The 16,170-nt window shown below is 42.4% G+C and overlaps 1 protein-coding gene across 7 annotated transcripts in view; it reads left to right on the forward strand.

Annotated features, from left to right (window-relative positions):
- The window catches only part of tcf12 (transcription factor 12), a 78,446-nt gene that overhangs the window by 46,759 nt on the left and 15,517 nt on the right, over positions 1–16,170 (forward strand). For 5 of the 7 annotated variants that reach the window (XM_030098106.1, XM_030098270.1, XM_030098180.1 and 2 more), the window contains exons 9-12: positions 11,872–11,971; positions 12,458–12,597; positions 13,148–13,289; positions 13,480–13,550. In XM_030098106.1, coding sequence (XP_029953966.1) covers positions 11,872–11,971; positions 12,458–12,597; positions 13,148–13,289; positions 13,480–13,550 — 453 coding nt within the window. Of the gene's footprint in view, positions 1–6,928; positions 7,164–11,871; positions 11,972–12,457; positions 12,598–13,147; positions 13,290–13,479; positions 13,551–16,170 lie in introns of those variants that run through there. The other 2 variants (XM_030098501.1, XM_030098583.1) reach the window with 2 other exon arrangements.

A 16,170-nucleotide genomic window follows, 5' to 3' on the forward strand; every position in this document is an offset into this window, starting at 1 on the left:
AATTTCGAATTGTGTCACTTACAGGCCGTGACAAATATTTGGTAAAAATAAAATAACAACTCAAATACTTGGCCATTTTATGTGATGTATGACATATTTTTAGGCTGCAAGCATGAAGCGCTCCCTTATTGTTTTATTAACAATAAGCTCATTGGCTGTAATCAGCTCTCCGCATGATTTGACTGTACAAAGTAAACAGAGAGCGAAGGACGGAGCGTGTTGTCATTGAACATACAGACTGCTTTGCTGAGGGATGCTGATGGGCAGCTGCGTGGGCACCTGTCTGACAAGGAGAGAGAGAGAGGGAGAGAGAGAGGGAGAGGCAGAGAGAGGGGAGGAAGGAGAGCTAAAGAGAAGAGAGGGAGGAATGGCTTGTGGGGGAAACTTGCATCTCGTTGGATATTTATGGGAAGCTGCAAGGGCATGGTGTGTGTATGTTCGTCTGCATGTCAGTTTGTTTGTGTAAATAGTACCCCCGCCCCCCCACCCCCACCGCACCCCTTTGTCAACGACGCAGCGGCTTGATGTGACACTTCCTCCCCGGCTTTGGTGACGATATGGCTGCAGGATGAGAGGAAGAAAGTGGTGGGCTGAGATCCAGCTTCCCTCGGGGACTTTTGCAAGCGAGAACCCTGAGTGTGGATGACAAAAAAGATTGACATTTGCTTTTGACAGATCACTCAGACACCCTTGTTTCTGAGAGATTTGTACTGTGCGAGCTGGAAGAAAGGAAGTCTGCTCAAGGCTCTGATTCTCGGGACCCAGAGATGTTCCTCGCAAGTGTTGTCTGGCGCATGACATTCAAACGATGTATTTTTCCTCTCTCTATTTGCGTCTGTCTGTCTGTCTGTCTGTCTGTCTCTCTCTCTCTCTCTCTCTCTCTCTCTCTCTCTCTCTCTCTCTCTCTCTCTCCCTCTATCCATCTGTCTCTTAACGGCTCAAAGACAAGAGATAATAATACTGTACCACAGCAGTAACCTAATGTTCCTGTTGCAGAGAGAGCAGCTCCTTTTTGCCGCCTCCTTTGAACTGTGGCAGGGCGGGACTCGTCACAGGGCTCAGCTAACAGACCGTAGATGAAATGCATCAGTAAAGCCCTCTGTAAACATCCAGGAACACCCCAGGCTTCCTCAAGTCTCAGGCAAAATGAGATTTGGGGGGCCCACCCAGCAGAGGAGGGTAAAGCTACACGATTCATATCTTTGCCTTTTTGTCATTCTGACATGAAAGTCCAGTCAAATGCATCTAACACAGACTCTGGCAGGCACGAACACTTTAAAGACGCGCCTTGTGTTTTTTGGTGATGTAGCGTTTCTGTTTTGTTTGAAGTAGTGGCAGCACAATGTAAAAAAAAAAGAGGAAAAAAAAGACAAAATCAGTAGTTAGAAAAGAGTTTGTGCATTTGTGCTTTAAATTATATTTTAATTATTTTTGGTCAATAAATCTATTTTATTGTGAATTGTGTTTTTTAAAATTGGAAATGTTTACAAAAATTAATTTTACTGTTTTATGAAGGTTTTATATATTTTCAGACTTATATAATATTCTGCTCTGCTCAATTTTATTTCCAATAAAAGTGAACTTAAGTGTTAAATTAAGTGGCTGGAATTTTACGATTCTATTGAGCCAAATTTGGTCAAAAGTTTCAGAAATCATCCGTCTTCTATACTTCGTATATCCTGTTCAGGGTCTCAGGATCTGTACAGCCAGGTCGTCACAGGAGAAACACACTGACAACCACTCCCGTTCACATTTTTAAACTGTGTGAGAAAACTGGAGGAAACCCACACTTCACCTCGCACACATGGGGAGAACATGCAAACTCCTCACAAGTTTTCAACTTGTTCAAGTTGTGTGAACCTGACGTGTGTCATCGTGGACTCATACACATTTGAGCTTACTCAAAGGCAGCATTTTGAATGGTAGAAAAATGTGTATTTGAGTGTTGCTATTTTGGTTTTTCAGTACTGCGGCCCACTGAAGATAAAACGGAGCGGTCTGTGGCTGCTGAACTTGAACGAGTTTGGCTCTGCTCTCATAAACAGAGGGTTTACTGGATGTTGTGATGATATTTTGGTCGATGTCACAAAGTGGTAGTTCCCATCTCAGTAGCTTTTTTGAAGTTGTTACATGTAATTTGCAGCATGTCTGTTTGTACTCTGCCTGATCAGAAGTGACCATAACTTTTACTTATTGGAGAGCAGGATAATTATGAAATAGTGTGAAGTAATGCTTGGTCTTAGAAACCTGGACTCCGAGGACAAGGAGCAGCCAACTAATGATTTTTTTTAGAAGATGAATTCCTTGCATGAAACTGATCTGCAAAATGTATGTGAGCTGTGATTTGAGCTTTGACAAGCTGTATGATTCCTGTATTTGTGTGTCCTTGTATATTTTAATTTTCTCATTCCTGATGTTACTGTAACTGCTTTGGGGTTTATTTTTAAGAAAAAAGAACGGGAACACTGTCTGTTAATGCAGGTGATAAAATTGTTCAGGGCAAGTAAGCGACTGGCACTGGGCCGTGTTTCAGGCTCTGACCTGACCCCAGTTAGTGAGCTCCCCAGAGATGGCCTCATCAGATGGCTGATTAGATAGACACCCTTGGTTTGACGGGGTGATGCTGAACAGTCACAGCCACCTCTGGGACCTCGGGCTTTGTGTTTATCTTTGTTTAGGTTGTAGAAATTTCCCACTGACAGTAGAAGCTGCAGATAATGAAACAGGCAAACAAGCCAGAGGCCTGACCTCTTTCATCTGCGAGGAGAACAAAGAGTTAAAAGCACAAAGAGTACAAAAATAATGCACAGATTAAAGTCATTACTCACATTCTGGCCTGTTGTAAATTATTCATGTAGGCCTTGCGTGAGTGTACGGCATTAATGCAAACCTTGATTTTAGATCGCTGGCAGACTCAAGAACACCGCCTGTCAACAATCACCAAGGTAGAGTGTTTGTTATTTGGATCGTCTGAGTCTGGCTGCTGTGACCTGGAAAGCACATCAATGAACCACATGAAGCTGATGCAGTAGCTCTCACCGTCCTGAACCTCAGACCTGCACTGGAGGTCACCAGTAGTCTGTCTGCAGTGTGTGTGTCTGAGTCTGTTTCTGTGTGTGTGTGTGTCTGCAAGTGATAATTCACTGCAGTTGTTTTGAAATGTAATTCATAAAGTATTTTCAGCTCAGCACAACCAGTGAATTATGGGTTATTTCAGTGGGCATTTCCAAGTAGTTTTCCATTTGTTTAAAAATAGTTACTTGCATATAATCATTCCCGAGTTTGATTATGCAGTTAAATATATATTCACCACAGTATAGGCTGGCGTGAGTGGAGTTGTAAGTTGAATAATTGAGGTTTTCACTGTGTAGCCTGACTGAACCAGAGGTATTTTAATGGATGGAAACTTGTAGCTTATTCAGTACACGTAATATTCCTTTCTAAAACTCTGATCTTGTGCTGTCTTTTTGTTTTTACTGAATTTTAAAGTCAGTTTAAGGTTTGAAGACAGTGAGACTAAAGTCCTTGCTGTCTTCAGAGCAATTTTTTCTCTTTATTTTGTGTTTGAGACAACTGATACAACTGATACTGATACAACTGATATTATTTTTTTAATAGGCTTAATTTCTGCTAAGCCTACTTCAAAGTTGAAACCCTGTTTATTGAAAATGCATGAATTATATACTCAGGTAAATACATTGGATATTTCTTTAAATGATTTCTTTTTTCTCCTTCTAAAAGATATTTTGTGGTCATCATCAAGCCTGACAGTTGGTTATGAACAAAGGTTTTCTATTTCGCCTTCTCTCTGTGGGTGGACGCACTAATGCGCGCGTTGCTTTACGACATCTTGTTTAACAGCTGCGGTCGACAGTCAATCAACTTCATTTGAATTTCTGATTTATTAAAGGTCATAATGTCGTCTCTTCCGGAGCCAAATAAACGCTGCCTTCTCTCTGCGTACATTCTTACTCTGTATGGAGAAGTTCATTTAGCGGAGACCTTTGTAGAATTTTACAGCCAGTCTGGGAGCTGCTGTTTCAGCACAGCCAAGACGGACAGAGAAAGGAAGTTTCACACATAATGCTCTGTTAGATGATGGTTTTATTTATTTGCAAAATCAGCCGAGTGAAAATAGCACTGAATAGAGTAGAGCTGTTTTCACCTGTAGTGGAGTGTTGTAGGAGGTCCGAACAGTTTGAGTGGATCCGTGTGAAAGTTGTTCCCTTGTCAGTGTTCTTGACATTGCCATGCTGTTTGTACAGTACGTGTTCGTCTTCACTCAGTGATGAATAATGCAGAAGAGCACAGTGGTATTGCCCCAAAGCTTCATCGATAAACAAAGAGGGGAGTCTGCTGTGCTCATTCACATTTGTCTTTAATCAGTTTACATATTCCATTCTCTCTCTCTCTCATGAGCTCCAGTCGTAGCAGCACATCAAACTTGTATTTAATCGCAGGTCATTATTTATGGATCCAAACATCAAAAAGTCAGACTTTTATCAATTAATTTCATCTATTCTATCAATAAACTGTTTATTCACACAGAACTTTAACATTTGTGTTGTTTGTCATTGATTGGATTGGTCTTCACTAGAGGAACAGAAACAAATGTGGAAAACACAAAATATGAGATAGTTTATTTATATAGTATTTTCAGTTATCAGAATATAGTTTGTAATCAAAGGGAATAATTAAAACATAGTTGTTGGGGTTTTTTTTTTTTTTAATTTTGACTTTAATAATACTAATAAGGAAAATTGCAAGACTAAGCTGACACAGTGACGATAACTGTGGTCCACATCAGCTGCACACCAGCCGATCACGCTCCGCTCACACAGCAGCGACAGAGAATTTCTAAATGTATGTTCTGTGATATCAAAGAGAAATTTTAAGCCTCACTTCAAGGACCTTGCAGAGGTCCTAAATTGTCGTGGATTCAAATGTGTCCATTCATGATGAAACCCAGGGTTTTAAAGGGTGGGGGTCTGAATCCCTGAAGCACGCCCCCCCCCCCCCCCCCCCCCCCACGCTCCGAGTCAGTCCTCCCTAATTAGAAGCAGAGCCTCTTACAGGAAACAATCTTCCTGTCTGATGACTTCACCGCTAAATCCGTGCGTGAGATGGCGGTGACCTCAGCCCGTAGGTTTGCTCTGTGTTTTTAAACACCCAAACAAATCCCAGGAAAAGCACCTTGTGGTGACTGCAGCGCCTTCAGAGAGGATAGTGTGAACAGGTGGGAGGAGCTGAGCCTTCACGCCCCAGGCCTTTGGAGACGGTTTTCCACGTGCGTCTTGGCACTGATTTGTGTGTCATGAATGATTGTTGATCATAAGGTATGACTTAATAAAAAGAAAAAAGAAAAAAAAAAAGAACTTTAAAAAGCGTTTGCACGCTCATGTCAAGTCACTGAAACAAAACAGGTTGTGTGTGTCCTGAATCAGCTTCCAGTGGTGTGTGTGTGTGTGTGTGTGTGTGTGTGTGTGTGTGTGTGTGTGTGTGTGTGTGTGTGTGTCTTAAACACGCACGCTTGATTTGCTAAATTAATGCCTATTTGTCCCTGCTTTCATGTGTCTTCCTTGCAACACTGTGTTGTGTGTCTGGACTTGTTTTAGGCCCCTTCAAACACTTCTATCATGACCATTTTCCTTAAAGCATCAACTTGAAACAGAGCCAGATATAAAGCAGTAACAACACGCAGAGCCAGTATTTTTGGACGAGTTTGAAAGACTCTCAGAGAAGAAAGGCAGATAAATAATAACAGCACTAAAAGGAAAAGCATAATAAAGGCCTAGTTTTCTTAGGGAAGTGGGAGCTTTCATCTTTCTATAGCAGTAATGTTCTCAATGAGTCTACAGGTCTGTGTTTAGGCCAGCAGGCTTCGAGTGGCGCACATGAAAGGCTCCAGTCAGACTGTACGGACCGGGCTCTCGCTGGAATATGGTATCTATCCTCTCCTCCTCTCCTTTTTACTCCTCGCCTTTGCTGCCCCCCTCCTCCTGCGTGATAAAGGTAATGGGGTGCTGTGTGGCTCACTGTGACAGTAAACCATAGTAAAATGGCTGTCAATGCATTGCTCCCCATCCTCTATCCCCCCCCCCCCCCCCCAACCCCCCCATCTGAGGCCCCCAGGCTTTAGGAAATGGAGCATTATTTTCCTGTTTCCACGTCACAAGCCAGCCCCTTTGCAGCTGTTGCATGCTTTACAACTCTGTGTTTACAGGCACTTCAGCTAAAGGTCTCTCTCTTCCAGCGCCAAAACTCTCATATTTCACATTTCATAAATACGCTGTTTTCCATCTTTTTTTTCTCCCAGCCCTCTCATTGCTTGGGATTGCATTCATGGATTTTCAACAGTTTTTCTCCTTACATGTTGAGCCTTCACTTTCTCTCGCTAATGACTCCTAATTGGTGTGTGAGCCATGTGTGGGAGCAGGTAAAATGTGTTGCCAGATGGCTGTGTTCTTACAAAAGCCATATTTCACCTCGCTGCCTGTAGACTCATTTAATCATCACAAAAACAAAAAGATTAGACGCCGTGGATTAAAACGTGTGGAAGAGAACCGGCTCGTTGCACTTCTTTAAGCACTCATTCGATCACCTTTGAATTACACATATTAATGAAATCCTGCTTAGAATGAAATTATTTTAGTTCCACTTTATTGGGGATCCCCTGGAAAAAATAAATCTGCATTTTTTTTTTTTTTTTTTTTTTTTTTTAATGCCTGGAATTAAGCGTTTTTCTTCTCCCACACTAAATCCCCTCACACATTTGTTTTCCGTCCCACCCACTTCCCTTTATCTATTCGGCGCCCACCTCCCCATCTCCTCCCTTCCCCCTCGTCCTCTTCCTCTTTGCCTCAGCACTTAGAGGCTTAAGAGAGGGATGTACCACACCAGCCACTCCCATCTCACGGCCACCCCTTCCCGCAGCGTCGAATGGTACAGTCCTGCTTTGCATAAGTTTCCTCTGAGTGGTCGGTGTGTGGAGGCCAGTACTGAAAGAAATATTAGTCCCTTTTGAGCGGTTTGGATGTATGTGCAGAGAGACAGCTAGCGTGTCGCCGTAGTCTACCCTTATCTCTCAAACTATAATGTATTGCGCCTACCCTGTCCCTGGAATGGGCAGTAACTCTTTAATGTATTACTACAACGGGAAATCGGTGAGTACTCTCTTTGGGAATGTGTATGTGTGTGTCTGAGAGAGATGAGATCTAAGAAGTGTGTGTGTGTGTGTGTGTGTGTGTGTGTGTGTGTGTGTGTGTGTGTGTGTGTGTGTGTGTGTGTGCATGTGTCTGTGACTGTCAATCTGCTGCTGCATCTCATTGTAAGTTTTTGACTTTTTGACCTGTTTGTGTGTGTGTGTGTGTGTGTGTGTGTGTGTGTGTGTGTGTGTGTGTGTGTGTGTGTGTGTGTGTGTGTGTGTGTGAGATCATGCATGCCCGGGGCTCCTCTGTCTGATTTTCCATTGCATCAGTTAAAGCTGTGTGACAGTGCAATTAAAATAATACAGTTCGAGTGTTTCAGATGTGGGCTCAAACTTTACTTTTGCATACTCATACTTTGTAGCTCAATGTGAGTATGTAAATATTTTAGGCTACACTTGTGGGGGGGGGGGGGGGGGGGGGGGGGGGGGGGGGGCAATGTCATTTTAAATCCCTTTTCTCATGCACAGACTGAAATAGTGTGGCAGAATGTTTTTTTTTTTTTTTTTTTTTTTTTTTTTGCACTCTTGAATTTATTTTTACTGGCTGGTTGCTTCAGCTTCGAGACTGGGTTGAAATAATAACAAGTGGGAGTCTGGGAATGATTAAGGGAAAGAGGCTGCCTGTTGAGGTTAGACTTTCCTGTTTGCAGATTGAGCTCCAAGCACCAGTGTTGCTGTTATTCCATCTGTTTTTAATCACTTTGGCATTCTTGTCACCACAGGGAGCCTAATGTGATTTCTGAACTTCTCTGTAATGACCTCTTTGATTTTTTTTTTTTTTTTTTTTTTTGGGTTAGTCTAAAATTGTTTTCTGTCTGAGTATTTTCTTTTTTTGTCAATACATGCTTAATTGCGTGTCTCTGTGTGTGTGAGTTGTGGCACTTGGAGTGAAAATAACTGTTGAGCTGAGTGTTGTTTTGAGTAAACTTGTTGGTGACATTGGGTGTGCTTATGTTACATTTTGATTGTAAAAAGCGTGCAGTGGGCTTATAAATCTGCTGAAGGACACGGTTTCACAATGGGCGAATGAGCTTTGTAATGCAGTTGGGTAATCCTTCAGTAATGATCCTGTCATAAGCAAATTACGGCAGGCGATTTCCACCTGCCATCGCCGGTACTATTTTTACTATTATATAAAGGGCACATGCATTGGAAGGGGAAATAAAAAGGTTAGCTTTTTATGATATTGTAGACTGGAGTTTCAACTTTCCATATGACCCATCGCAGCATTTCCCCTTTTTGATCCCACTGCACAAAACACGACTTTGATCTTTCTTATATTAAGTATTAACAGGCTTGTGCTACAGTCAGTGATGGGGAGAAAATTGATAGCATGTGGACCGAGTGGGCAAACTTTATGATCAAAAGCACTTGTTAAACAACCGGCAGAAACTTTTCTTTTTAGTTGTCCTTGCAACTTCAAAAAAAAAAAAAAAGAAAAGAAAAAAAAAGAAGGGTCATACTCGTTCTTTGCATCAACTTGATCCACATTAATTTGTGATAATGCAGAGTTGCAGAGCAGGCTCACCATCTGGAGCACTGGGAGAATTCACAGTGGGCCATTGGCTTGTGAGTTGGTGGCACAGCACCAATACAGATGGAGCAACTCACTGATCTTTCTTCCGTTGCTTATTAGTGAGAAAGGGGGGAAAAAAATTGAAGCGAATGCCCTGCAGTGATTGTTAAACTCTTATTTTCATTTTTTTGGTTTTGCTTCACAGAAAGCTTCTCCACAAGAGCAAAAGACATAAAACCAGATCCGAGAGCAGTAAAAACACAAAGGATGCAACATGTTTTCCTTCAGAAGGAGATGAGCCTGTTGTTGTTCGTGTGACGCAACAGGTCGTGTTGTGCTTTAGAGCCAAACCTGATGACTTCCAAGTTGTGCACTGTGTGGAGCAAAGCAAGTCAGAGTGGGGGCATGCTTGTGTGTATCATGCTGACAATCATATTAGGTATTTATTTGGCAGATATGCTGATATTGATAAACACATTATATTGATGCTAATAGCATTTCTTTTAAACTGTGTTTCAGAATGCATCACTGCCCTCAAAATGGGCACAAGGATGTAAAACTGGTTGAGTTTTGGGTTCAGTCCTCATGTATTGAAGTGTCTTTAAGCATGACACTGAACTCCAAGTTGCTCTCAGTGGAGGTTGAGTGCTTTGTGTAGCAGCTGCTATGGTGTGTGTGTGTGAGTGTGTGAATGGGTAAATGTGACTGATGCCGTGAAACACTTTAAGATGGCTGAAGCAGTGGAAAAATTGTGCCATGAGTGTCTTTGATGACTGATTGAAGTTGATACCACAGATTATATTTTATTATGTTGCTCTTTCTTAGTAGTTTGTGAAGCTGCATTGAAAAGGGATGATGTGTGTGTAAGACAATTTTTTTGTTTAGCTTTCTGTTAACTAACAAACCTCAGCTATCTGAACGTTACACCACAGAGAGTTGATCTTTTTGTGGTTTTATTGTCACCGTTTTCTGCATCAGAATAATTGTAGTCTGGATTTCCGACAAAACATTGACAGGTGGTGCAAATATTGAACAACGCCCCTTCAAACAGGCTCAGCACAACAGGAGTTTGCAGACATATCCAATATTTAATGCACAGCTAAGTGTGGGAGATTTGGTCTTGAAACGAAATGCCCTCAGGATGTGGTTTGATGCCAAGAAATGACATACCTTACAAAACAGGACACGGCATTAACTTTTCCCTTTGAGCTTTTTGGCCATTAGCCTGATTTTTCCTTACATTTATTTTTCCCCCCCCTTTCCTTTCCCTTCCTGTTATTATGTTACGTCCTTTGTGGCGGCTGATGGATTGTTTTAACATTCGATATTTTGATCGGTGTGGAGCGAACTTCAAAGGCAGGTACCACAGGCTTGTGGACTTGGGAAGCTGAGCAGGATATATCCAGTCAATTGGAGCGCCACTGAAAGACTGAGCCAAGTTTTGGAGCTAGCTATTTTTTTCCCCCCACCATTAAAATTCAGTCATAGTGGGGGTTTTTTCATTCACTTATTGATGAGATACACTTTTTTTTTTTTCACCTTATTGTTGCCTTGATTTAAACTGTAATTCCTGGCAAGTTGAAAAGAGAAACATTTTGTTTACCATTAATATTTTCCGACACAAGAAGAGTTTCTGTTTATTTTCTGCGTTTCCTTATTTAGTTGAATACCTGCTTTAAACATCGGTTTTGGCTTTTACCATTAATTTTATCAAAGCAACACTGGCTGGAGCTCAAATAACCAGTGTTGGTCTGTGTTGTTGTGCTGAGCTGTGTGAGTGACGGCTTTTAATTAATGGCCTTGTAAAAGGAAGCCCAGGCGGGTCTTCTCTTCCATACGCCGGTGGAATGAGGCACCCGGTGTTTAGAATGGTTTATTAATGCTTTGACTGGTTAGCCCTGGGTAAAAAGGACAATTAGCATGATCCGCCGCCATATGCTGCCCATTGAGCATCTGACAGAGGCAAAAAGACAAAGGCCGAGCTCCTGTGCGAGACTAACCTGAGATCTCCATGGAACCACGCTCAACCGTGGTCACATGTGTAAGCCAGAGGACCCATGAGGGCTCCACCCCTCCCACAGCACTTTAATTACACACCCAGACAGCAGCGCGCCCTGCTCACTCAGCAAAGCCCGACACCGCCGAGTCCTACTGAAGCTGCGTTCCGGATTGATATTGCGTTCACGTGCAGCGAGCGACTCTTTTTAATTGAATTCGTGTGGTCGTGATGCACAGTTCCCATCAGCACTTTGTCATAAAGCAACTCGAGTAGGTAAACAAGTCCCATGGCGCGTCTGCACACAGTTTTGAGGAGTGAGCTGTCAACATGTGAGTGTGAAATCAAGCCGCTAAAAAAAACAAAAAAAGAAAAGAAGGATTTATCTGACAGAGTGTGGGGACAAAAGCTGGAGGTGTGCAGGTGGAATCTGGATTGCAGGCCTGGCTCTGATTACTGTTACACCAGTTACACGCAGGCCTGTCTGTGGGAGGGAGAAGTTTTCCGAACCTTTTCTCTCAGCTTCCCTCCCTCACCCCGTCTCCCTCCATCTGGAGTGGATGAAGTCAGAGACCACATCGCTGGTGTTTGGCCTCCTGGCTCTTTGATCCTGCCGCCCCTGCTTGGCACACACTCACAGCTGTACAACAGCACGCCCATTGTAGCTCTCCTTTCCACCGGCAGCTTGCAGGTACAAGTGAAAAGAAAGCAAAGCAAGGTGTTTTTGTACCACTTATTTGATTTCTGACTCTCTGGGAGCCGCTGTAATTTGCAAGGCATTTAGTGAATGCATGTAAGAGGGTATCATTATACTTCCATTAGAGGTTGAGTTGATCTGAAATGCAAATACTCCTGATAATCCACTACTCCCTTCATGAGCTTGATTGCCTGTAAGTCATTAAAGTGTGTGTATATTTGTAGTTTCGGGCGCGGTGGCTGCAGTACATGTGTTTGAATTGTCTGTGCACTCTTAAGATCACATGCGGTGATGTTTTGCATTTTCAGCACTTTATGGGAACTGAAAGCTGATTGTTTTCATCATCACACTCCATCACACTGTGTGTGACAGTCAGGCCTTGATATTGTACACTTTCATTTATGCACACAGTGTTGTACTGTTTGGTTCCTGTAACATGTGTGTTTTCCTTGCAGGTGTACGCACCGTCTCCAAACTCAGAAGACTTCAACAGAGATTCCCCGTCGTACTCCTCTCCTAAACCCTCCAGCAGTATGTTTGCAAGCACTTTCTTTGGTAAGTTCAGAGCAAGGTTTCACATTCGTTCTGCAGATTTTGTTGAGTCTTTAGGTGGAACTCAACTTAACATTTTTTTGTTAAATCCAGAAATTGCACAGACTATGAAATTTGGTATTTTGTCATTATTTAGTTGTTTTGGACGGTGCCATTTAGGTTGATATGATCAACCGCATTATAGGTTGTTACTACAGAGATTAGGTTCCTTTAGAAATATTTTTTGAAGTGTAAATCTGTGCCCAGGCTGTATTTCAGTCTGACAGCCAGACGTACAGACTCCCTGTTGGCGTTAGCGTTGTGTTATCTCAGCTGCACTGAAGACAGAGATCATGTTTCAGTTGAAACAGGAAAAAAAAAATCAAACACACTCCTTGGATGACCCCCTAGTAATGAGGGTACAGTTGGAGGTTTTCTGCTTTCTGGCACATGTTTTCACTTTCATTTCCAATCACTTACATAATAAAATGACGTGTCTGTTTGTATCAGATGGTACCCACAGTTCCACTGACCCCTGGAATTCGTCCAATGGGATCAGCCAGGCTGGTTATGGGGGGATGCTCGCAGGATCGTCATCTCACATGCCACAGTCAGGAAACTACAGCAGTCTGCACTCTCATGACCGTTTGGTAAGAGGCATCAATCACTCGTACATAATTCAGCATATAAATAAAGGGCAAATAAATCCCTAAGCTCTGATTTGCTTTTTTTGATTTATGCTTTTCATATCTTTTTTTCATCCATTTTTAAATTCTAATAAAAAAAAAAAGATAATATATCATGTTCTTTTCTGTGAGTGGCTTTGTTTCAATCAAAACTCTAACGTGTATTTGTCGCCTGAATTGCGTCTCTGCCCCCCCCACCTCCGCCTCCACAGTTGGAGCGCGCTTGTGCGTCTTTAGTTGTCGTCTGGTTATTTTCAGTGAAGGCACTGCTGACCGGAGCCTTTGTGTTCGTGTTTGATCTGGTCTCGTCTGCCGGCCTGTTTCAGCTGGCAGGGCATCACAGGGAGCCTGCAGATGCTGCCGTCCCTCCCTTTATCTCTTTCCCTCCCCCCGAAGTTAACTTTTGCTCCATCACAGCCTGGACCGTGTCAGAGGAGATGTATGATTTAGACCATGAATAAGCTCTTTATTTCTCGACAAATAAATTCTGTTCTGTTTGTTTTTCCTGCTTCAGAATTACCCCGCACACTCAGTCTCTCCAGACATCAACGCCAGTCTTCCTCCCATGTCCAGCTTCCACCGGAGCACCAACAGCACTTCGCCATTCGTCACCGCAGCGCACACTCCATCCGTCAACTCCGCCGACGGGGTCATGGGTATGTTTTGATGTTAGCAGTTCAGCTACCTGCTTGAAACGATGAGCTCATTGGCCCCCAGTTGAATCATAGCCGCGCGTCCGTTCTGTGAAGGCAGTAAGTCATGCAGTCGGACAGCTGCTTTGTTTGCCGCGACCACTTTTTTTTATCTGAGTGTGCAATAACAAAGAACTCCTCTGTGTTTTCATAGCTGCTGCAAACCGCGGGAACGCTGCTGGGGGCTCGCAGACTGGAGACGCACTGGGCAAGGCTTTAGCCTCGGTGAGTCACGGCCCAGGTTTAACCCGGGCTGTACGCCATCGCACCGGGCATCCATAAAATAAGAAGAGATCTGTTCAGGAGTTATGAAACTGAGATCAACCGATGGAAGTTTGTTTATCACAAATGTATTTTATTCCCTGGGTGGCATCAGTGTGGTTTTAGCATCTCAAAGGAAGTCTTTGCATTTCTACAACAATAACATCTTGTCAGGATGTGAAGCTCATGTCTCACTTAAGTGTGATTGAGTTGCAGCTGTGAAACAAACAAAATAATGGCCCCTTTTCTCTCGGAATAAAGTGACCTCAGTTATCAGGTCGGGAATTAAATACTATGCTGACTTGATTAAAACAAGCCCGGAGGACTTGTTTTTAGTTGTTTTTTTTGTCCTAAGCCTGGATAATTGTGGGCTTAAACTAAGAGTATTCAAGAAAGGCAACTGTAAATAAAAATGCCTCCAAAGCCGTTGGATTACACTGCAGTCGGGAAGAACAGCCATGGATATCAGTGACATCCTGTAATGGTTTAATCCGTGGGATTATTTATATTGTGACTTTTTCAAATTCTGTGTCAAACAACAGCTGAGTCACAGGTGGACGATAACTCCTCGATTTGTGAAACACAAATTAACAATGAGTTGTGTACAAAAGTTAGCCGAAGGTAGCTGTTTATGTTATCCAACCTGAGTCTAATTCAATTCAATGCAATTCAGATTTATTTATATAGCACCAAGTATAATACAGTCATCAGCAGGAACTTTGACAGAGAAATACCCAACAGCTGTTTTGGCCTCAAATCCATTGACTGGAATATCTGTTTTGTTTTTTAATTGTACAACTATGTTATGTTAATGAAATGACTGACTTTCAAAGTCAGTTTTTTGATATTTTATCAAAATGTGTTCGACATGTTGCGTAAACGTCATGCGATCATTACCGTTTTTGTTTTATAATATAGTTTTTGAATTATACTCACAGCTTAAGCCGTTCTGTTGGGAGGAATCTTTCTGGCCAGTTCGAATCCAAATTATGAGAGTTCAGGCATGGTAATAACAAATTAAGTCCTTTATATTTGCAGACTCAATTCTATTAGCATGACAAAGCTGGAGTGAAATGGACACGGTTGGACCGGGGTGGGGGTGGGTGGACGGATCAGGGGGCACAGGGGAGTTTATAACTGCTGTGGCTCAACTCCACGGGCCCCCCTTTGTAGGGCTTTTGTTCTCCACCCTTTTAAATTGGCCGTGCTTATTGGCCCCTTGCCGCCTGCGGGAGCGTAACTGATGATGAGGCGGAGCTTCATTTATTCCAGTAAAATGAGCCATGTTTCACTCTGAATGCGGCGTTCGTAGCCAGGGAGCGAGAAGAATAGAAAGTCATATATTGTCAGGTCAGAAGTCACAGTTATAACCAGCGTGCTGTTGAGAACCTGAGGAATATTTGGAGATCTGTTTTGAGGTTCTTGCTGGTTTCCGACACAGTGATCACCGCGCTATTAATCCTGCTCAGCTCTGTGAGTAAAAGCAAGAGTAAAAGCACAGCATACTGAGGCCGTCTGCCCTCAAAGAAGAGCTCAAATGGTCATTCTTCCTGTAGACAACAGCAGATCCTCCTCCACACTCAGTGACACACTTTAGTGAAACCTCTGTCCTGATAGTCCAAGTTGATTGAAAGACTAAAGCCCCGAGATCAAGATTGAATAAGGAGATTATTAATAATGAGTGCATTCTATCATCCTCACAGAAGTGGAATGGTTTCCTGCAAGCTCAGTGTGATCTTAACTTGGAGGAGAAATCTCTGTGTTTTGTTGTTTTTGTTTTGTTTTTTTTTCCCCCTGCTGCTAATTAATCAGGATCTAGTCGTAATACCCGGACTTTTCTGAGACATGTTCCATTTTGGCACAAATATCCTCCTGTTAAGGGAGGGGGAAATCAGGGACGTGTTTGTACTTTAATCCAGCATTTGTTTAAACAAATGAAATCCCAGTGAAGGTTCTGAAGACGTAATCTCTTGGTTCCCATGTGATTGACGTGTCGTCCTAAAACTCAGTGACCTCAGTGTAACCTGCCAGACCGGCCTGCAACGCAGTGCTTTGTTTTCACCATAAACCTGAATCAGCTTTGAATGTATTATTCCCTTTCAGATAAAAATGTTTAATGCATACCTTAATAGAAAAAAAGAGAAAATATTTCAATATATTGTTCACCGCAACAGGATTTCCGGGTTGGTCTCCTGCACCGCTTGGACCACAGTGCTATATTGACTGGAGTAATGCGGACAGTGTCTTTTGAATAAGAGAAAAGCAGGCTTTGTTCTGAAAAGGGTTAAAGTGTTTACGCGCTTGTGTTACAGTGTCTTTATGTCAAAATGGTGAAGGAAACGCACTTTATAGCTTTCTTGTATTTACATAAATTATGTCAGATCATATTCTTTGAACTGCCTTTCATATTAAGTTTTTTTATTTGAGAAGAACATCAGTGTTTTTCTGTTTTGGATATAAATAATATCCTGGAATATTATGCTTCAGTTTAGAGAGATTTAAATTTCCCCCACGCAGTATTTTTAGCTTAATCTGTGAATGTCTCTTGGTGCTGGTCTTCAGCGGACTGACAGATAAGAGTTTA

This window comes from Salarias fasciatus, chromosome 1 (assembly GCF_902148845.1).
Source record: "Salarias fasciatus chromosome 1, fSalaFa1.1, whole genome shotgun sequence".
Taxonomy (NCBI): Eukaryota; Metazoa; Chordata; class Actinopteri; order Blenniiformes; family Blenniidae; genus Salarias; species Salarias fasciatus.